At 49.5% G+C, this 23678-nt stretch overlaps 1 protein-coding gene across 4 annotated transcripts in view; it reads right to left on the bottom strand.

Annotated features, from left to right (window-relative positions):
- Positions 1-23678, bottom strand: part of sox5 (SRY-box transcription factor 5) — a 153288-nt gene that overhangs the window by 75154 nt on the left and 54456 nt on the right. For 3 of the 4 annotated variants that reach the window (XM_072709597.1, XM_072709598.1, XM_072709599.1), the window contains one exon: positions 18773-18830. In XM_072709597.1, the coding sequence (XP_072565698.1) occupies positions 18773-18798 (26 nt within the window). In that variant the 5' untranslated portion in view covers positions 18799-18830. Of the gene's footprint in view, positions 1-18772; positions 18831-20458; positions 20495-23678 lie in introns of those variants that run through there. The other variant, XM_072709601.1, reaches the window with a different exon arrangement.

Genomic DNA, 23678 nt, shown 5'->3' with positions numbered 1-23678 from the left:
CGTTAGCGACACCCACTAGTGAGCCCGTATCCCCGCGTTAATTAGCCCTCCTCCAGCATTAATTGTCTACAGTCGAAATATTTTGAAGCACCTTAAATCCAAGGACGGGGGGGATGGGGGGTGCATGTGGAAGTGAAAGGAATAAAAATCTGTAGCAGAAAGACAAAAAAAAAAATAATAATAATAAGAGCTTCAAATTTGTCTTGACTATGTGAGCGAAACAAAAGAGGACATGTTACAAAGTGTGATCACAGTTAATAGAGGTATTTGATGATGCATTTTGATTAGAAAGCTGGTGAGAATTCGCTGAATCTCAAGGTTCCGCGGCTCCCATGCACACACGGTTTCACACGCGTGTACACACATGCGCGCGCACGCACACACACACACACACACACACACATCCTTTACAATGAAGCTGTTCATAGCAGCCACTGTGTTAGGGACCATGAAAACAGAGGGAAGTGCAAACCCACAGCTGTGATGCATTAGGGGCCTGGGGAGTTGAGAGGCTGACGGTGGCAGTGGTGGGGTTTGTTGGGTGGGTGGGGGGGGTGCCTGACATCAGGCCGACAGTAATCACATTCCCACCCCACCCTTGCAAGGCTACGCAGTGGACCTTGGGGCAGACGACACTCATTGGCCGGTACGCCCAGGGGACTTGTTCGGGGCATCACAAATTTCCTCGCGGTATTAGAACACGGAAACTGAGGAAGCCGAGGTGGAAGGTCTGAGGAAGATGAAGGCTATTGAACGAGACTGGGGGGGGGGGGGGGGTACTACCAGAGCAGAGGGGGGCGAAGGTGGGGCCACACAGGCACCCCTATTGACCGCTGACATGCACGTTTCATCAGGAAGACAAATGTGGTCTCTTTAAGAGAGAATGAGGGGAAAAAAATTATTATTCTCCGACGCAAAACCAAGTGACCTCTGCCAGCCCTTTGATGTGTGTTTATCAGCTACTCTGGCAGAAGAAATCTGCTGTTTAAGACAAGTTAAGATAGGGCCCCTATCTCTCCACCGCAAGGGAAGAGCAGGCAGCTTTCCACAATACACCAAAGGGCAGCCACTTAAAATGATGTCACTCAAAGGCCAGGAGGAGTGGGAGATACAACACCCACCTCATACCTACAGCCCCAGGCTGAAATACCCACAGGACACCCACCTCATACCTACAGCCCCAGGCTGAAATACCCACAGGACACCCACCTCATACCTACAGCCCCAGACTGAAATACCCACAGGACACCCACCTCATACCTACAGCCCCAGACTGAAATACCCACAGGACTCCCACCTCATACCCACAGCCCCAGACTGAAATACCCACAGGACACCCACCTCATACCTACAGCCCCAGGCTGAAATACCCACAGGACACCCACCTCATACCTACAGCCCCAGGCTGAAATACCCACAGGACACCCACCTCATACCTACAGCCCCAGACTGAAATACCCACAGGACACCCACCTCATACCTACAGCCCCAGACTGAAATACCCTCAGGACACCCACCTCATACCTACAGCCCCAGACTGAAATATCCACAGGACTCCCACCTCATACCTACAGCCCCAGACTGAAATACCCACAGGACTCCCACCTCATACCTACAGCCCAAGACTGAAATACCCACAGGACACCCACCTCATACCTACAGCCCCAGACTGAAATACCCACAGGACACCTACCTCATACCTACAGCCCCAGACTGAAATACCCACAGGACACCCACCTCATACCTACAGCCCCAGACTGAAATACCCTCAGGACACCCACCTCATACCTACAGCCCCAGGCTGAAATATCCACAGGACACCCACCTCATACCTACAGCCCCAGACTGAAATACCCTCAGGACACCTACCTCATACCTACAGCCCCAGACTGAAATACCCACAGGACACCCACCTCATACCTACAGCCCCAGACTGAAATACCCACAGGACACCCACCTCATACCTACAGCCCCAGACTGAAATACCCACAGGACACCCACCTCATACCTACAGCCCCAGACTGAAATACCCTCAGGACACCCACCTCATACCTACAGCCCCAGACTGAAATACCCACAGGACACCCACCTCATACCAGACTGAAATACCCAGAAAGATTCCAAACCTCATACTTCGAAATCCAAAATAAAAGCATATAAATCTCAAACATAAAGATTTAGATTAGAGTTCCAATAGAAAATCTGCCCTAACCATGAAGTATCACTCCAGAATACCAAATAATATCAGCCTCAGTCCTTCAGTACAGTACCAGATTGGACCACCCATAGAATATCAGCAGGTAGGCTCCAATACTTGGAAACACATAGTATCGGCAGGCAAAGTGAAGGTCATTCCCGCATCTCTGATCAGGCCCAAAGAAAAAGCAGGACGGGGCTGAACCCCGGAGGATCGGATTATTCACCACATGTGGCAGCGGCTTGGAGCAGTGCATCATGGGACTGTGAGCTCAACAGATTCTGCAGCACGACAGGCGAAGGAAATCGGTAAGGTGGGGAAGCTGCAATGGAAATGAGGTACCTGGAAAGGGCCTTTTGTAACAAAGCCACCTTATACTGAGGCATCAAGGGGATGTCAATGATTAACACGTGCCGCTATAGTCCAGTTAATATGGTGATACGGCCAACAATGGAAGATGCACACCAAAATATGGCCGGGTGCCGGGTGCAGAACACATCCTGCACCAGTACGCACCAGTAAATACAAGAAAACAAACCAGGACTCAAGGTACAAGCAAATGCAGGGTTAAAAACACACATGCAGGGAATTTACTTATGTCCAGAAGCTCGTGGGAAAAACATGGGATTGATTCTGGAATATACAAATCAGGAAGATGGAGAGGTGGGAGTAGGTGGAGTTCCACACAGTAATGGAGGTGAATAAGGGGTTAATGACCAAGATAAGATGGTGTGTACACACACACACACGGACGGACACGCACACGCAAAACACACGCAGCTGAATGTGGGGTCAAGGATGGAGAAGGCACACATAAGCATAGCATAGCTTTTCAGAATACCCTTGTAAGAGGAGATTAAATGGAGGAAATTTCAGATGTGGCAGCACACGCATAACCTTCAGAAGGCAACACATCACACTGGGTTCAATAACTAGTTCAACGCAGTTCCTTTCATTTTAAACAATGAATCCTCTTCAAAGGCTTCACCAGTCGGCGAGGGCTGATACACACCATGGCTTTATGTTACTGACCAGCAAAAACTCTACCAGCTTGAAACTGAGAATCGCAAAAGGCCTTTCTTGGCTTCTATGGATGAACGACATAGATGAATCGAACTCGGACTCTCACTAGCAGCAAACACGCTGAATGTGAAATATCCACAATGATACATGAAGTTTCAGAAGATCTCGAGTAGCGTGCGCCTGTATAACAGTGTGATGTCGCTTAGAATTTTTCACAATACTTAAGCAAATAAAAATGACCTTGCATTATCTTCATATAATTTTCCACGGTGTTGGTTTTCCTTAATGTTTCTGCAGTGTGATTCATCCATTTGCTGCAACATGGCAGTGACCCTGAAGTCTATCCCAGGAAGCTGTGCAAGTCAAAAATTTCACTTCCACAAAGCGCAGGACACAAGGCTGGATGACGCCAGGGATGGGAGGCCAGTACTAATGAAATGTTTTCCCTGAATGAATACAATGAATACAGCACCTGATGATTGCTCAAACATTTTGGCTTGGATTTTTAGCTTTTGAACATATTTACCAATTATCTGTATTTTTTCCCAGGTACACTGAGGCATGCTGGGATGGCAGGGTGGCTGAGGGGGTGGCACTGCTGCCTTACACCTGTAACGTTGGGGGTTTGAATCCTGCCTCTGCTCCGATGCTGTGCGGCGTTTGCATGTGAGTTTCCACCACAGGACACCCACCTGGACCACAGTCCAAAAACACACAGTGAGGCAGGCTGACCTCTCCCAGCTGCCCCTTGTGTGTGTTCGGCCTGTGATGCACTGGAACTCCTTGCAGGGTGTGCACCAGCCTTGTGCCCTGTGCTGGGATGGACTCCAGACCCCTCTGTCACCCTGTCCATGGTGAGCGTTTGGAAGATGGATAAAAAATACTGATGTAACTACAGTATGATCCGTTAATATAATCAACTAATCATTTGCGATTTACTTCTTAACACAATCAGCATGTAATTTAACTTGCTCATCACGAGATTTCTGGAAGTATTCAGAAGAACAAATCATTACAAAACAGCCGTCAAGACTTCTTGTTTTTCGAACGATGCACTCCACCTCACAAAACAGCAACTGTGATATTTATGAGTCGGGGTCCCCAAAAAACCATTTCAGATTGGTAGTCTGGGTTCCCACTAAAGAAAAAAAAAATCTGGTTTGGACGATAGCGAAATGCTCACTGGGAATTGTATGAAACTACCAAGTCCTTGCCACGAATATGTTCATTTGAAAACAAAAGGGGGGGGGGGGAGGGTGTTTGGTGCTGATTCCCAGCACAGTAAACAGAATGAGCTGCTTATCTCCAGAATTTCCTTGCATTTTCTCTTGCAGGCATGATCTTTTATGCCATTTAACACAGCGGGACCACACAAGGAAAACGGGCCGGATTCTTCGGGTACTGCTCGAAATGATATCATGGCTAATGTTTACTTGCAGCCTGTCAAGCCTCAATTTGATATCTGACCTTTAATTTAAAGGCCACTTTTCTGGCTACTCATTCTCGGCCTATTGGAAGAGACCCACATTTTTTTGCCTTGTATGGATTGTATCTGAAATCTGATTCATGCCTTTAATTAATTTGAATTCTTTTGCTAGATTATAGTCAGAATAGAGGGGAAGAAGAAGGTTAATACACTGCCCTATGACCTCTACACAATGAGTGGTCTAATGCCCTCTGACCTTTGACCCCTTGCCTGAATGGGGCCCTGTAGAATTATGCACAAAAAAGAGCAACACAAGCGTATGATTCCTGCACAAGCAGGGTCTATGGCTTTGTGAACTTTGACCCCTACACAGAGACGAGTTTGTAGCTGTTTGAAATGTAAACATAAAAGCTAGTAAATATTGACTATGAGAGTGGTTGGAGACCTGGAACTATTGTGGACCAGGCCGTACCTGTCATGCTTGTTTCTTTTAGCACAGACCCCAGTCAGAATTCCTCACAAAGAGTCAAGTTTTTCCTGTCTTGAATAATACCCCATAAACTTCGGCTCTGTGTTCATCTTACCCACGGTGTTAGATGCACCTACAGACTGCTGTGGTGCTCAAAGCCAACCAATTAAAACAGAGCAGGAGCTTAAATGTGTTTTTATTGAGACGAGCCTCAGCTAAGGAAGAGCCGCACCAGCTTGTAGGAGCAGGGACTGTCTCTGGGAGCGGATGCAGAGCAAGAGGGGCGGTAGACGAGCGGGGGTGGGAGAAGAAGGAGAGGAGACTGAGGAGGAAGGTGCAAGGAGGCAAGGGAAAGTTTGGGCGCTTGTCTGTCTGCTCCATTAGAGAAGTACAGTCTGCTGATGAAGCAGGATGTGTTAATGGTGTGAGCACTCACAGATAACAAGGCCCCGCATCTACTTACGGTTCAGCCTTCGATGCTTGGAAAGCCTACGGTCCACCCACCACATGAACATCTGTAATAGTTGACTTCTTTGAGAAAACACGATTTTGGCCCAAAATCTCAACAGTGCTAGTTTTTTTTTTTTTAGTTTAAGTCATTCATGATAAACGCTCACCCTCTGTTGAGGTGGGCTGCCAGAACGAGTACAAGACATCGGATCTATCGTGTCAGTCCTGCGGTGACCTCTTTTCTGTTTACGGCTTCTCCTGTTCAGACGGTTGCAGCTGCCGTATCGTCACGCCGCTAATAACAGAACTCAGAATATCGCTCTGGGCTGCCTCGCTGGTTTTTTTTTTTTTCTCTTGGCGCCGGTCCGCTTCCCGATATGTTGCTTAGCTCGCTGGCTAACAAAGAGTGCCCTAAATTCACGGGCAAGAGGCCCTGGAGAGACTCTGTCTGCGGTACGAGCCAAAAGGAGGTTTTCTGAAGCAGCTCGGCCAATAAAACGACGAGTCCTCCAGCTGGGGCCGTGACTCGGACCTCCGGCCGCCCGGGGCGTCACATCATGGCCGCTGTCCTGCAGCGCCGGGGAGGAGATCCAGCAGGTCAGGCCGCCTCGGCTGGCCATGGTGTAAACGCACCCTACAGATCCTGGCAGAGATATGCGACCAGGTTCGGCAGAGAGTGTGTGGAAGTGTACCAACTGCTTGTGATGCATCCAGATGAGGGCGCTGTTGCAGACTGCTGAGCTCAGAAGAGGAGGCGGAGTCATAGGAGTCATAGAGGGTGAGTATATGAAAGCAAAAGTCGAAGAGCTTCTTAATCTCCAGCACCAAAGGACACTCCATTGACCCCATTGAGCTCTATTGACCTATCCCCACCAATTGTTGGAGTCTTTCACCCAGCCCATCCAGGGGATGCAAAGGTAGGGTTAGTGGAATGGGGGGGGAGAACAGGTGTGGAGAGCAGACCACCCCTCCCCCCCCCCCCCCCCCCCCCGGATGTCCACCAGGGGTCCCAGCAGCCTCCCCACTTAAGGATGGAGAGACAAAGAGGCTCTACGAAGCCAAGGAGGCTAGAGGAGGTGGAGGGGGGGGGGGGGGGGCTAGCCAGCTGGTCCCCAGCCAGTGCCAAACAATGACCGTGAACCCAGCCACATTCCAACGGCCCTGATCTGCCGGAGTGGTGGTCCACATTAACGTGTGCTCTGGCACGTGTCACATGACTCACACATGGAAACATGCCCCCCCCCCCGTACACCACGACCTCACCTCCTGTCGGTCGGTGTGATCAAGGAAGCAGGGCCCTCTTCATCCGATGTGCTCCTTAGGGTCTAACGAGGAAACTCGGTATCACCACGAAGGTCGTGACCCCCCTAGTGACTGACAACGATCCGTGTAAATAAGACGCCTATCGTGACCCATTATACATAACGGATTTCAGGATCTGGATCCGCGGAGCCTTAAATATTGGAGTCATACAGGAAGTCATTAGTTGAGGCCCAGATATAGGTACCACTTCCTGTCGCTGGTATGCTTCTAAATACGGGGGTTGGCACTACATGTCCGAATAACACGGTGTAACGGGACCATCTGTCTGCGGCGTACTTTACAGTACATTGTTCATTTTAACAACAACCCAGCCTCAAATAGTCATGCTCCCCGTATGGGTCTGTCCCGCTATTCCAGCACCTGGATGGTTAATCCCCCCCCCAGTGTGGAGCGGGTGTGGGGGCGGGGCCTGGCAGAGGGGAGGGGCGCCTGGCTGCAGATGGCAGTGGGGGCCGTGACACTCTGGCCGCGCACGGGAACGGTGCCACCGCGGCGTGGCATTCTGCATGCTTCCACTCCAGCACACACAGCCCTGGCACCCCCCCCCCCCGCACCCCCGCACCCCCGTACCCCTGTCCAGGCTCTGCCATCACCGTGTCAGTGTTGCCCATACCAGGCTGGGGGGGGCTGAAAAGGAGGCTCCCCCCGCCCCCGCCCCCCCACACACACTTCCTGTAGCACCGCTCAGCACCGTTCAGCATGGATGAACTCCCAGCAGACCACCATCTCATGCGACTTTCCTACTGTACGGTTACCAGCTTCATCCATCTACCTGAACCTGGGGTCACCCAGTACTAGCACCACCAGAGAGGCCCTTAGCCATATGCCTCCGTGCAGGACCGGGCCTGGGGGGTTCTAGGACCCCAGGCGACATTATACTGAGCCCCCTCCCCCACACCCCCCAGAGCAGCAGAAAACTAATTCTATCAATTCATTTACATTAAAAACATTGCAGTAGCACAGGGTATCTGGCTGCTAAGTAGTTAGCCTGTATCACAAGAAACATACTGAAATATTGAAATGAGCTTAAATAACGGTTACGAAATGTAACCAAGAGGTATTCCTTCTAATTTTTTTCACTCTCCCTTTTGGGCCCCCTAATGATATGGTGCCCTAGGCGATCGCCTATGTCACCTATAGGGCAGGCTGGCCCTGCCTCAATCTAAACATCCTATGTGCTGTTCTCTCCCATACTTACACATTTTTTCCCACCTCACCCATCCCCCCTAGGTAACGCACCAGCCAATCACACCTTCTGCCCCAGTGCCTCAATGGTGAGCCACGACGATGTAATAATTATAGAATTACACATTGTCGTCATCGCCACGGTGCCCATTATTTCTGTCAAGGAAGTCCATCTGAGGTCCTGCTACATTGTCCTCCTCCTAAACCATGTGGTACCACTGCACTCTGCCCACCCCCCCCCCACTCCAGAATGCCCCATTGTAACTAGCCCTCAGTAGGATCCCCCCCACAGGGAGGTGGCATGCATTTCGGCAGAAGCTGTTTACAGCTGGATGTGGCGCACTGGGTCCAGCCTAAACCCTACCCCTAAATCTAACCCTAAACCTAACCCTTAAACTTAACCGTAGCCCTAATCCCCCTGCCACAAGGACTGCGTCTTGATGATGCCATTTAATCCCACTGAAGAGTGGTAATCTGGGGGGCACCTCATCGAGCACACAATCATTTTCCTGAACAGGATGGTTTGTGTAAAATAATAATTTTAAAAACGAAATGAAAAAGGGTCAGTGTCTTCTTCACCATCGTATTCTGCACTCTTCCAAAGCGAGCTCCTCTCAGGACTTACCTGGAGATCAATATATCTAAGTAATCTCACCCATCTATCCTCCATAACGGTTTATTCAGTAATAGGTGACCATGAAGCCTAACCCAGGGCATAAGGCAGCGATGCCACGGACTGGAAGCCAGTCCATCACTGGGCACACACTCAACTTTACACTCAATCACACACTGTGGGAAACTTAGAAACGTCAGCTGACCTAATTGCAGGTTTTTGGACTGTGGGAGGAAACCAGAGCACAAAATACAAACCCAGGGAGAACGAGCAAAGTCCTCCCACACCCCTGGAGATGTGAAGCGACCTACTGACCCACCACGTCAACCAATCTGAGCACCCCGAGTCACTGGAAAAACCAATAGTTCTGAGGGCTGTCGCAACTCAAAAGTCCTTGTAATGTTACGCGTTTGATGATGCAATGGTGCTATGGTGGGAGACAACGGAGATCCCAGAACCTCCGGCACCCGATCTCAGGCTGAGGCGGAGGCGGTCTTTCCTAGAATGCCTCCAGCAAAACCCTCGAAACGTCAGTGACTTGGCAGGAAGGAGGTAACGCCACAACACGCCGCCCCAACGAAACTGGCGTAGCACAGTGGCATGTTTGCACGATGCTAACGCTACTTAGTGGATTTCACGCACCATGGTACCGGGGCAATGGAGCCTAGCGTAGCACACGCATGCTAACGTGGCTTGGCGGTAGCCAGGTCATGGTAGCCTAGCGCTAACAATGTGCATCTACCACTCAGAGAAACGGCCTAGCAAAGGGGGGAAAAACCTGTTTTGGTTTCCAGCATAATCTTTAGTACCGTTTATGCTTATAAACGGACAGGATCAGATCCCAGATGTCTTCTAAGCCTTCGAAGGAGCGAAACATCACACGTGCAAAGCGAAAAGAGCGCCTCGCTCAGAGAGCTTTCATTCTTAAATGACTACTGTTTTGTTATGTTCATATTTATGTTTAAGGTCACCGTGCGATGAGGAAAAAAAAAAAAACTGCAGAAAAGTGAGTTAAAAAACATCAGTAAGTGCACGTACAAAAAAGCAAGGACAGATTAATGAATACTTTTACCCTGGAAGTTCAATAGGAAAATAACAGATGTACAGAACACAGCAGATGTTTACTATTGGAAGCCATTCACTTCAGAATGGTAAAGTGTACGGACTTTAAAAAAAAATATATTAAAAACACAGCATATTCAGATGCCGGCTTCCTGGCACTGGTGAGGAGCAAAAAAAAAAACAAAAAAAGAAAGAAAGAGGAGGAAAAAAAGGACTTGTTCTTTGGCACAAGACCGGTCTTTGAAGCGATTTGGAGAGAGATCACATGTGCAACGAGAGCATTCCACCAGCCATTTAGTTTGACTGAACATTAAACGCGACAGGACATTTTCCACAATGATAAGTGCCTGTGCTGGTCTCTAACTACTGAGGCTACTTTTCCTTCTTTGTCCGAAAGACGACTCACTGACAATAGTGCTGCTGTTAATAGAGCATCTATGCATACGACTGGGGTTAAAAGCCAGTTTAGAAAAGCAAACGTATATTTATGTATACATATATTGTTCAAGAGGAACGACTGGAGCACTCTGGAGAGCAGCAGACACCCTCATAAGCAGGGGTGTACCTAGATATTCTGGGCCCCCTCACCAAATTTTTCACGTAATTTCACATATTAACGAGCTCTGATTAAATTTTGGGCCCCCCCAATCTGCCAGGGAATCCATGCCCCTATTGCACTCATACTCATATTGACTTAAATTCAATGCAGAGAAGCTTGACAACGATGTGAAACAGGCAGATTAAAACAGACCTTAGAGAACCACATCGATATGGTTCCGCTTCGAGTGAAAACACGTCTACTGTGTAACTGCATTTACAGACAAGTGGTTCCGGATTTGTGGGCTCTAACTAGGTACAGTCGAGCACGAGGCGTACTTGAAAAAGTGGCAGCAGAAATGTAGGGGAGGCACAGGAGGACATGGGGCAGGAAATGCGAGAATGGTGGAAGGGGGAGTTTGGCAGGAGAATATGGAAAAGAGAGATACCGCGTATTGGACTCTGAGTTGATTCCTTGCCTTCATGGATTGTGGTGGGGTGATGCAACAATGCTAACAATGAAACAGGGTCTTTGTGTGACTGATGCTAACGGTCATTCTCCGCTTTCTGGTAGCTTGCTCTCTATATGACACGGTACACCTGTGATGTAATATGGCAGCTAAAAATGAAAAAGGAACTCGCTAGTAGGGAATGAGTCAGATGAGGCCTGGGTTTGCTAACAGGCTCTGGGATGGTTTGATGACGGGGGAATGATGGAGTGTGCGTAAAAAGCAATAAACAATATCAGCGGGGATGGAGCAAATGGAGCGACATTCCGGAACATTACGGGAGCTAAAGCACACAGCTTGTCCGGAGGCTCGATTGACCGGGAGGTGTCAGGTGATCAGCTGTTCACTAGGCAACAAAATTAGGAGCCTTCTTCCCTAGGCCATGGATTATGAGGAACACACCAAGGTGTCGTGAACAGGATCAAGATGGAATCAATATCTCACCTCACGCAGGCAGAATGGGAAACTAAAGGCAAGTTTGGGGAAAACCTGCAAAGGAAATTGAGGCAAGATGCCTGGAAAAAAGATCCAAAGAGACATATGAAGGAAAAGCCAATAAGGTAAAGGACTGGAGGTCCAGAAACTGGGAAACACTGGAGGTAACGACAGTGAATCTGATGAAGAGGAGCCTATTAAGGTATCGAGCGTCAAGGGAAGTTCTAAAGCCCATGGAAAGACACCCCTGATAGGAGACGAACCAAGATGGAGATCGATATCGGAGCATCTGTCTCGCTGATATCAGACAAATGGCTGAAAAAGAAATTGAACCATCTTTCACTGACATCAGCCAAACTCACATTAAAGAGCAGTATGGGGGGAGACGGTCCACATGATGGGGGTGGGGGTTTATGTAGAGCTGACTGGACAGAAAGCTAAACTGTCAATCTGTGAGAAGAGAAACCAGCAACCTTCCCTGCACAAGGCAAATGCATGGTCACATGGTTAGGCTGCGTTATCAGCAGTGTTAAGACAACTGATGTGATAGAGATTTGGGGGGGACACGAATAACGGAAAGTTTAAAATTATTTCTGGCTGACGGTCCTGAGGGGACTTCCCAAGGAACGTTATGCCCACCACCTGAAAGAGGAAAGTGACACTCAGCGCCCGTATCAGCGCCCCCCCCCCCCCAGTAAATAGGCCACACCTGTGGTGTCAGTCATCAAATGGGTCGGTTCTGCCCAGTTACAGGGGATTTCAAGACAAGAGCCTAACAAGATCCCTTCACTGTGGACTAGCTGGGTCTCCAGAAGAATGTCAACAAGACAGCTGTGTGAAGTATACCTATACATCCAGGCAGAGAAGGAACTGGAAAAGCAGCTAATCCGTAACTACCCACACTGGGTAACTGGTGCCTGCATTTTATGATCTTGCCCACAACATCAGGGCTCTAGAGAGCAGCCTCCTGGGGATGCAGTGCAGCCTCCTGGGGATGCAGTGCTACGTGACACGCAAGGATGACGAGGAACAACTGGGAAACCAAGACAAGGCCGTAGACAGACAAAGTGTCAATCAGCTGTGAATATTTTTAGGTTTGCTGAAATCATACAGCAACTTTATTACATGGTCATCATGTGCGACTCAATGATTAGGGCCGCTGTGTCTGTGATCAGAAGGTTGTTGGTTCAAATCCCTGGGTCGGCACAGAGATTGCACCATTGGGTGTCACGGACTCAAGGCATGATGCAGGCAGGAAAAGAGGTGACGATCCACTTAAAGCTCCAAGACAAAGGGGTTTATTGGGGGTAATTAAACACACTGGGTGAACTACAAAATAACAGAACCGCAAGGGGTCCAACTACAAAAATATCCAAAAAGGTAACAATAAGGGGGAAAACAGCAACACAGTAAGCAGAAGAAACTCCTAAACAGTGCAACACACATCAACACAGCCCAGAGCAACATCTAACAATAACCCAGCAGAGAGCAGCCTAGGGCAGGCACTTAAATGCTCATAGAAAACTAGGGCAAACAAAGAACAGGTGTAGAACATAATCAATTAACCAATCAACACAGGAAGCAGGACAACGAGCAACAGAATAGAACAATTAACAAGTACTGGCACAAGAAAACAGGCAACAGGTGGAATTAATAACAATTAACACAGAGAGAAACTAGGGAACTAGATACCAAAAAACTTGGTACAAAAAACTTAACTACATACTGGGAATTAAACATTAGGAATAGAACGCAAGGATAATTCAAGAGAACCAGAATGGAACACAAACCTGGGACAAGAAATTTAATATCGAAAATAAACACTGGGAAACAAAAACAAGAAATACAAATAATCAGATGAGGCTCAAAAAGTCTCAAAGCTACACGCGCAACCCACTGAGCTAGTTGTCAGTTCAGGAAACAGGGAAAACACACTAGGGACTGAAGAGCAGGGTGGGAAAGGCACAGACCATGACAATTGGGCCCTAAAGTCTCAATTGCTCCAGGGATTGTCTGAACCTGCCTTTTCAACTGCACTTCGATTTGCATAAAAGCATCTGCTCAATAAAAATAAAAAGTACATTCCCACTTGCTTCTGGGACAGGCTCCAGACCACTGTGATCCTGTACAGGACAGGCTGAAGTAGCAAATGAATGTAGTTAACAGGACTATCCATGAAAGTAGGAAATGGAGGAGGGAGTGACATTACATTCAGGAAGGCCAAGGCAGCCCTGACGAAAAGAAGATGCAATGCCTTCCCTTATGGTCTCAAGGCCATAGTCTTACGCATTACACGCTAAGGCAAAGGGAGGTAGGCATTCCCTTAAAAGAGCCTGAGCGGACCGAAACCAAATATTCACAGGCTGAATAAAAAAGCCTTAAGCATCATTTTCAGGATTAAAAGGTTCCGGCCCCAGTTATTCAGGAATATCTTTAACCTACTGACAGATCATTGTCTGCTGACGTCCATTTTGGGCCGTACAAAGGCATGTCATCTTCGGCGGCAAGCAGAATTCAGTGCCGGACACTCGTTATAAATGGCAATAAATCTCAAATATGGCTGCCAGTACTTCAAAGAAGACCATCCAGATCTTGAGGTCATATGGTTTGTCCAAGCAGCTCATCAACGATATTGGACCATAGTTCATAGTTCACAAAGGCAAACATTCTTGACCAGTAATGATGTCGAACATCCTTCCCCCTTTTATGATTCTTCTATGAATAGGTTAGTGACCGGAATGGTCCAAAAGGAACCAAAGAGTGAAATGTTCTTCAACAGCATCAAAAGGAAGAATAGACACCTAGACCTCTTACCCTACACACTTAGACATCCTACCCTACACAGCTAGACCACATGACTCCAACACCTGTGGAAACCAGGTCCTGAGATCCACTCCATTTGCAGCAGATGCTACCGTCATATCACACTAGTCATGGCCCACAAAGGAGACGATTGAGAGGCGTCAAGAGGCAGATCAGCAGAGATGAACCCTGGGGAACCGGCACTTATTCCTTCTCTGCTATATACAAATAAAGCCATTTTACAGCACCATGCCATCCATGAAAAAGCCCTTGCTGGTGCTCTGTGCAGCTCCATCAGAGAAATAAACTGTGCACATCTTACAAATCAGTACCAATGACGAACAAAGGGGCAAGAGAATCTGCAGTATTAAGGATGTACAGGTAGTCTACACTTTATGTCGGTTTGATGGGTCAAAGACCACGGAGCAGGTGAATGCGTAGGAGAGTCAGCAGGTGGTGCTGCAGGTGCTGGAACATATGGAGAAGGAGCAGGAGAGGATGGGGAAGAGGAAGGAGATTATGTGCCAGGCAGAAGCCCCCTTCAGTCTAAAGAAGGTGGAGAACAACAGAAGCAGAGGTACGTCTTGGAGAACAGTCATGTGACATGTGAACTGTCACACGAAAATACTAAACGGAACCACAGGGACCCAGCTTGTGGAGCAGCAAGCCCAGGCTATCGTCAAACGCACGTCATCTCACATAGCAAACAATGGAGAACTTTGTGATCAGAGACCAAGCCGTGGAGACTCACCTGGCATGTGCAGCGCGATCTGCTAAAGCAACGAGCCGATCTGAGCGCGAGCTAATAGCGAATTTGAAACGGATACAAGATAAACGGTAAAAGATACTTAGCATGATTTGTGAAATCGCCCACCAGGGGAAAAAGTGCTTCTTGACCTGGACTTCTCAAATAATTAGGACTCAATGACAAGTATAGAGGTGTTATAACTGCAGAAGTGGGTGACTGTGACTGCAATATGGGAGTGTTTTACACATAGTTTAATTTGTTAAGGAAGAAACTGAATTAAATGTCTGCAACTTCAAAGAACCATATTACGATCAAATGGGAGAGAGAGAGAGAGAGAGAGAGAGAGAGAGAGAGAGAGAGGCTAGTCAGAGTAAGCTGGGGAACAGATGAGTACACAATCTGTGGAAAACAGGTGGTAATACTTCAGAAACGTATTGTCAGTGACAAAGAAAACGAACTGTCAATACTTCAAGGAAAAGCAAATACCAAAACTGCCCAAAAAAGGGCAATTTCAAGAAAGGGGACTCCATGTAGGTGATCTCGACAGAGTCAAAAGCCTCAAAGAATCCACTGGAATAAGTAAAGATAGAGGCCAAACTAAACATTATAAAAGAAGAAACATCGAAAGAAATATTATCTCTGAGCCGTAAGTTTAAAAAAATTCTGTAAGAAGAATTTTTGCTACTGTGTCATAATAGAGGAATGGCAAGTTAGAAGCTAGTTGACTGCTCTAGGAGATTAAATTACAATATTAAATGAATTAATATTTTGTACAGCTGCTCACTGATGACTATACAAGAAGGGTCTGCAGATCATACATCTTCATTCTTGACTAATATTAGAATAATTGAAACCAGTGTCCTACTGGGATCAACACAATTAAAAACAAATCAGCACTTGGGAAAGGGAAGTATTTTCCAAGCTCTTTGAATGAAAATGAGGGATAATTATTGCTGGACACATTGTTTTAACTAGGACTGGTAATCACAGACTGCAAATTCCTTAGTGTTAAGGAGGACAACTTGTAATTCACACACTCTCAGCTGATCAGTCCTCTGTATCTATAGTGGAAGCTGCCGTTTATGTAGAAGCCTTGGTTCTTAAAAGCGGATGATGCCAAGGAGGGAACAGTGACAGGGGCAGTGTGCAGCCAGGGCCGGCCGTGACATCACACCCGCGTACGCCGCTTACCATTTTAACCCCCACAGAGATACCTGTGTCCCCACAAGGGGTGGGGGGTCAGTGGATGGAAGGCCAGCCGCTCCTCCCACAAGGGCAACCTTGTTCTGGAACGCAAGCCAGGGGGACGGGAGCAGCACGGGGGGGTGAGGGGCACTGTGGGCTTGGGGGGGGGGGTGTCCCGTGGGGCGGCCAGCATAGTCAGCGGCGGCACGGGGAAACACAGCCATAAATGGAAACTACTGGGGAGTACGTGTAAGAAAAACGCGCCAGTGAATACTTCTGTTACCAAAGGGCGCAGTCTAGGTCCCTGTTTGGTCCCGCAGGTTTTCTGAGTCACCAGGCCGGATGCGGACCGTTTTCCTCGCCTGCTATGCCAACCTAGCCCGGCAACACGAAAGGCCCACTACTACAAAGGGAATAAAAGGCACCCCCCCCCAAAAAAAAAAAAAAAGCCCTGCTGTCCTCTACTGTACAAGTCACTGCTCACTGGCTGCTTCTTTGTGTCTCCATTTCACAAACGTGGGGGCCCTGATGCCCCCCTCCGCCCCCACCCCAGGCCCGCCCGTCTCACACAGTCAGCAGGAGGGTGCGGTGGGGGGGGGGGGTACATTATTTCATTAAGTGCTTTTCAGCATGTGGAGGATTTGGAGGAAAAAGCAGGGGAAAAAAAAATCTTCCCCCGACTTATGCATGACAAGGTCACGGCCTTGGCCGACCCTGACCCCAACCTGTCCCGGTGCCAAGGGACCCAGAGGCAGCCAGGGCCCCGAACTCCGGACCACGCGGTCAGGGCTGGCCCAGCTTGGGTGGAAGGACAGGTGGACGGAAGATCGAGGAGAAGGAGAGATTGGGAGGGTTGGTTTGTTGGGTGGTGTGGGGGGGGGGAGGGGGCTAGTTAGAAAGAATTCAGCATTGTTACAGAAGGGAACCACGTTCTGTTGATCTGAACTGATCCAAGGAAACAAAAATGCATTGTTCCTCGCAGATGGAAGCGAGTGTCGCCAAGGTAACCAGATTAATCTCCCCTTTCTGCGCTGCCTCTCTTGCGGAGCGATAATCGGTGGGCTCCTTTCACAGGAAAGCCAGCCTCAAAGCCAGGGCTCCAGCTAGCCACCTAATTAGCTGCAATTACAAAGAAGACAACATGATGAGATAATAGAAATTTGCAAAATAATGACATACCACGGCAAAATATTCCTCCTCCTAAGCACCATTTTTTTCCCCCGGCGGCACAATGAGCCGGGGCCCTTCTAAAGCGGCACTGAAAAATGGTGCCGCATTATGTCTCACAGACCGGCATTGTCCGCCTTCTGTTTCCCTCAATCAACAGCCCATTGTCTGCCATCTTAAATAAAAATGACTCAAATACAGGCCACATAATGATCCTCCTCACACTAATGCATATAGAGCAGCGCACGGAACACATCAAACACGGCGCACAGACCCTCCCCACCTCCCCGGCCTGATGGACTAGCAGGAGCTAATACAGAGGAAAGGTAATTTACAACACAATTAAGGGGGGGGTGCAGGATGGGGGGGGGGGGTGGGCCCAGATCCCATTGTGGGGCTGGCGCGTACTGAGACGTACACACACGGGCACACTCGCGCGCACCGGAACATTAGGGGGGACGTGGCTGCACGGTGGCCCGGCGAATAGGCTGTGCAATGCCCCCCCCCACCCCCCCATGGCCCGTTTACCGCCACCGCCGGCGCGCTCGGTGAAATTAAACAGCCATCTGAGTGTTAGGCAACATGCTTTTATCACATCAGACGGGGGCAGGAGCTGGTGACGGAGGCGCGGGGAGGGCGGGTGGGGGGGCAGGGTGTGGGAGAGGCCAGGTGGGAGAGAGAGGTGGTGGGGGTGGTGGGAGGGGGCTCATTTTAAAATTCAGACATGAATAGTCACATGAGCGACATGGAGAGGCTAGCTGGGAGCTGAAGGCCGCATTGCAGGCAATATGCATTATTATTGCGATGTGTGCATTGTACCAGTAAGACCAGTATGATATGGCTGTGGACCAGTCTAACCACATACTCTTTGCATGAACCAGTAAGACACAAATAGATTCCAGTCTGACATGACTATGGACCTTTCTAACCATAGAGTGGACCATTATACTCTTTGCGTGTACCAGTAAGACATAAATAGGGACTAGTTTGACACTGCTATACCAGTCTAACCATAGGGTGGACCATTATACTCTTTGCATGTACCAGTAAGACATAAATAGGGACTAGTTTGACACTGCTATACCAGTCTAACCAAAGAGTGGACCATTATACTCTTTGCGTGTACCAGTAAGACATAAATAGGGACTAGTTTGACACTGCTATACCAGTCTAACCATAGAGTGGACCATTATACTCTTTGCGTGTACCAGTAAGACATAAATAGGGACTAGTTTGACATTGCTGAGGGCCAGTCTAACCACAGGTTGGACCATTTAACTCTTTGCATAAACCAGTAAGACACAAATAGGTTCCAGTCTGACATGACTATGGACCTTTCTAACCACAGATTGTACCAGTATACTCTTTGCATGCACCAATAAGACATAAATAGGGACTAGTTTGACGCTACTATGGACCAGTCAACCATAGGACCACTAAATGTTTTGCGTGTATCAGTATGACATAAGTATGGACCAGTTTGACACCATTTTGGACCAGATAAATTACAGAATGGACCATTATAATGTCTTTATGCACCAGTATGACACCTGATGGTACCAGAATGCCCAGTGGCACCTTGCTTTAGGGCCATTAAGATGTGAGGACACACCCCAGTGCAGGACAATCCCCCAGGCCTACCAGTCCTCAGGCTCCCCGGTCTTCATTCGTCCTCAGCTCCACACTCGGCCTGCAGTACCTGCCAGACACAACAGGCAAGGCAGACGTTACTAAACACGCACATCGCCTCGCCGACTGCTCCGACCACGCCGTCCCTGCGGCCATTACACAGAGAGGTGGAGAGACAGGTTATGGTGAGCACCTTTTCCGAGGGCGGTGTCATTATAGAGAGAGATGCCAGGGTGGGGGGGGGAGGTAAAATGCACACCCTTAGTGACACTGGTATCATTAGAGAGAGAGAGGGGGGCAGGTTAAGATGAAAGCCGTGATAAGCAGCGATGCCGCAGCAGTACAAGCAGGCTGCCGTAATTAGGCTGCAGGGGTGATTAGCACTGACACTGAGCGTCTCTAATTACTCTAATCTAGTAAGAACCCGTGGCCCGCCTCATCCAGGGCAGGGGGTGGAACTCCTCCCCCCTCCCATCTTACCTGCTGAAGCTCCACTGCACTCACACACACTTCCCAACAGGCATAGCGGAGGCCAGCAAAACTGACGCCGCAAGGACCACAGGAAGTGACCTCACAATAAGACTGCCCACCACGGAGAAAGGGCGCCCGCACGAGATCGGTGGACACAGACTAATGACCTCGTTAAAAAACAGCATCATTCGTAGACCGTCGGCTCAGTCTGAGGCACAATTTAAAAGGAAGTCGGCCCTAATTATTGTAATTAAGACAGCTGGGGATGGTTTTAATTAAGGATGAGATACCAGACACATGGCGATGGAACTGGACGGTGGAGAAATGGCGTGATGGACTTCATGCACAGCCAGATCGTCGGCTGTTATATGCACACCCTCACACGTGGTCATGTGTGCATGCATAAGTCTGGCAGGGTTTAGATCATAATAAATCAGCTAATGAGATACCCCCGCCATCTGACCCCCAGTCTATGTCCTGAGGAACCCAACTTTTCTTAGGTGTGCCTCATGTAACCCCACTGGGTCCAACAGAATTTTCACATTGACAATTTGCCGCATATAAATGACATCGGTTCATCAGAACACCAGAAGGCTGATGGGTTTCCGTCTCCTGTTCTGGGCAACGCTGCTTGGGGTATCCACCTGCGTCCTTGTGTGCATGTGTGTGTGCAAGTGTGCACACCCGATCACCAGCGAAAGAGCATGTGTGCGTGAGCACGAGAGGTGTGAAGCCGCAGCCGGATGCCCTGGCTGGGTGAGGAGCGACTTGGACCGGGTCGGCCTGGAGGAGAGCGGGTGAAAGGGCCTTTGTTGGGGGGGGGGGAGTCGGGCGGCTCGGATAATGAGCCCCATTGTGCGTTGTGCAGGAATGCTGGGAGGTATGGTTTAAATCAATGGCCGGGACCCTGCCATTGTAAGCCCCCCCCCCCCCCAAAGTCCCTCACTACCACAGCGACTCCCTGCCGGAATTAGCATGCTCCGCCCCCCCTCCGCACTTCAAGGAGGAAAACAATTAAAGTGAACCTTGGGGTAATCCCCCCCCCTCCTCCCCATACCCCTGCCCCACACGCAGGGGGAGGGGCGCGGTAGTGCGTAATAAGAACCAGACTCAGCCACGGTACAGCCTTAATTAGAACAGACATTAACAGTGGGGCAGTGAATTAGTACTGTAACCACGCATTAGCTGGGCTCATTCAAACCTCATGCCGGATTAGCTACTACGCACAGAGGACAAAAGGGGGTGGCCGCGGGAATCTCTGCCCCCAGGGGTCACGCAGAGGTCAGAGTTCAAAGGGAAAGGGCCGCCATCCCGGCCGAAGGGCATCAGTCACCTCCGGGGCTTCCCAGACCAGCATAGTCGCATTCCGTGAGCGCACACGCGCGCACCAACCTGCACAGCTGTGGACGACAAGCGTGCTTCAGTGGTCATAAGGAACATGCGATCGTCCAGTTACAACCCGCAAAAGGAGCAGGGGCAGAATCGCATTCTCCAGGCCGCGCCCCCACAGCCCCGGCACGCTCGCCGCGGAACCATGGCCCCAGTATTGCCACAGCCTTGGTGAATACACACTTACCTTTCACTGCACAGGGGTGAAGCCCTTCTGCAAAGCATGTGACTAGCACTGACGGTGCTTAATTAGCATCTGCCTCTGTTTCCCTCTGGAATGCGCTAATTAGGGTTTAACGTGTAAATGCAATTACCTGAGCGCACACAACATCTCAGGCCAGTCCTCCGGATCTCCTTTCCTCCTGATTTAAATATCCCGGAAAAAAATGAGACGCGATGGGCTGGCTGGTCTGGAAGTTTGAGGAAGGATTCAGGGACTATAGAAGGTATCAGGTTCAGGGCAAATACACTGAATATGTCAAGTCGTCTTCCTGTGGGCTGCTTTGGATAGACAGCCGTGTTTAAGCACGTGGGCTTTGGGTTCCAGACATTCAGGACCTGCAATTGGATTTTTAACGTGGAGCTTTAAGCACATTGAAACGCAAGGTGTGCTTATTCCCCTTATGCTCCAGTTCACCATTATCCGCTAATTGAGCTACATTTCCAGCCTCCACAGGCCTCACTGATCCGAACACCCACCCTCACCGGTGTACAATAAGAAATCTAACCAGCCTGCTTTCGTCTTTTTTCCAAGCATTCACTGCCCAGCACTGAAACCTTCACCCCTCAATAGTCCAAACAGCTACCCTCAGATTCACTGTCCCTGAGACTGAATCGACCCCCAGTGGTCAGCACGTGCATCCAGGTTCATTTAACTGAACTGAACCCACCCCCCCCACCACCCATCCCCCATCATGCATCGGACGACACCCATGCCACGCTCGCTCGCCTCGGCCTGCATCTCTGCCAGACGTGGGCTGTCTATTCACTCACGTTTGTTTTTAAACTATAAAAGGTCCTTTTCCTTTTATAAACTCGGAGCAAGATCTTGGGGTTACGTTTAATTGATTTCTTCTCTAGGAGTGTATTTTCCCTTCTATAGAAATATTCTCCTTTGTTACGGCAACACAGTAGCTGTCTTTTCTTCCCTCGCTTTTCTTTTTTCCCCCCGCTTTTTGTTTTCCGTCCTCTTCAGCATCATCAGAAGTGCATTAGCTACCAAACGGAGTAATGCGGGTTCGATCCTCAGTCAATACCACTCATATGGGCTTGGGCCTCGAGAAAGACCCGGGAACAAATGTGTTTGTAAACAGTGCCATGGCAACCACTTTCACACTGACAGAGGCGAGCCCCTCACAAAAGCACCCCCCAGCCCCACACGCACCCCCAGACTGCAACAGTTCACAGCACAGACACACGGCGACACCTCTCTGTATGCCGGGATGAATTACAGACACATTTACACTACCGCATGGGAAACTGAATTACGCGCATTACACGTGAAGGTCACGAAATCACGGAAACCATGTGTACAGCCGCCAAAACACCGGACTGCATGTTTGTGTGCGTGTCCTTAACATACATAAAGTTCTTATGTACTGACACGGTGCCACATGATCTGCACGTGAAGTTCATGTGTGCCATCGTAATAACACAAGTTAAGTGAGATAGACGTGTTCCCAGTGCCACTGAACTGCAAACTTCTACAGCTGCCCGGCGCAGGACCTGCAGAGGTGGCATGTATACCTTAATGGGGACAGTGCGTAATTCTTGACTGCAAAAACAAGCCATAAAAATTCCAGAGTGAAGCATGAAATACTCACAGCCTGCAACACCCCCCCCCCTCACAACCCCCCCCCCCCACCCCCACCCCCAAAGAGCTTCTCTCTTTGTTACAAAGAATTCTATTCAGTCCTGGGAGACTTCCCTTACGAGGCAGGGGTCGACTTAATGCTCAATAGCCCTGTGGAAACAAAAGACAGATTATTAGGTTAGAGGAAGAGCGGGGGGGGAGCGTGGCGTTCCGTTCTGGCTGGCCCCACATCTGGTCACCATGTGTGCTGATGGCTAATGAAGGCCCTTCCTCACTGGGCTGCAATTAGTTCCGACAGCTCCTGGACCCCCGGCTCGAGGCTTCCCCCCGCGCCCCGTGCGCTGCGGCCTGGCTGGGCCCCTGGTCGCTGCCGCTGTGGCCTTCCCCGGCATCCTCTGCCACCCCACTGCCGAACCAAAAATACAAAACGACTGGCCGGCCCTCCGCCAGTGATTTTTCCGCCCGCCGCCTTCTGATGAGTGTCCTCTGGGGCGTGAGTTTTGGAGGAAGCGGTTCTGTGAGAGGCTGAGCCGCGGTTTCAGCAAACCACACGCTCGGGATGTTGTCGGCCATGGGGGTGCCGAAAGTTAGCTTGAGCAGGCTCCCTTCCCCAGAAGCCCCTGGGACTCTGTCTAACCGCTGGTCTTTACCGACGTCAACATGAATGACTGCTGCTTCATGGGATACATGCCACCTCACACACAATGCCTGATGGGAAACCGTAGCCCATATTTAGGGGCTACTGTCACTCCATCTGACTGCTTGCTTTGGATTTTAACCGCCCCCCCCCAATTGTCCAGGTGGGCAGAGTGATGCATGCTGGGAACTGAAGTCCATTTAAAATCATAGAGGACTACGTTCTAGGCCCACTGCTGCCCACGTCTCTCCAGCGATGCATATGGGGAATAAGAGTAACACTCTATGTGAGAAACACCATTCAAGGACATGAGCAGGGGATGGAGGAGGCGGAAGAAAGTGGACTAAAAACACTCAATCTATTGTCCCTCCTCTCTCGACGACTGCTGAGAGGATGAGAGCAAGAGGAAATCAATACTGGGGAACTTGAGTGTTCAGTCTCCCCTCTGCTGCAGTCAGACAGAACATCCTCACAGCTGGGGTACTGGAACTCCCTCTGATATGAATAATTGGTTCTTTAACAGTGCTCGAGTGTTGTTGCGCTGGCCCCCCCAAATCCCCTACACGCCCCCGCTACCTAATTCCCCCCGCTAGCTCCCTCTCAACTCC

Source organism: Paramormyrops kingsleyae, chromosome 1 (genome assembly GCF_048594095.1).
Source record: "Paramormyrops kingsleyae isolate MSU_618 chromosome 1, PKINGS_0.4, whole genome shotgun sequence".
Classification (NCBI taxonomy): domain Eukaryota; kingdom Metazoa; phylum Chordata; class Actinopteri; order Osteoglossiformes; family Mormyridae; genus Paramormyrops; species Paramormyrops kingsleyae.
This window is presented reverse-complemented; position numbering and strand designations above follow the sequence as displayed.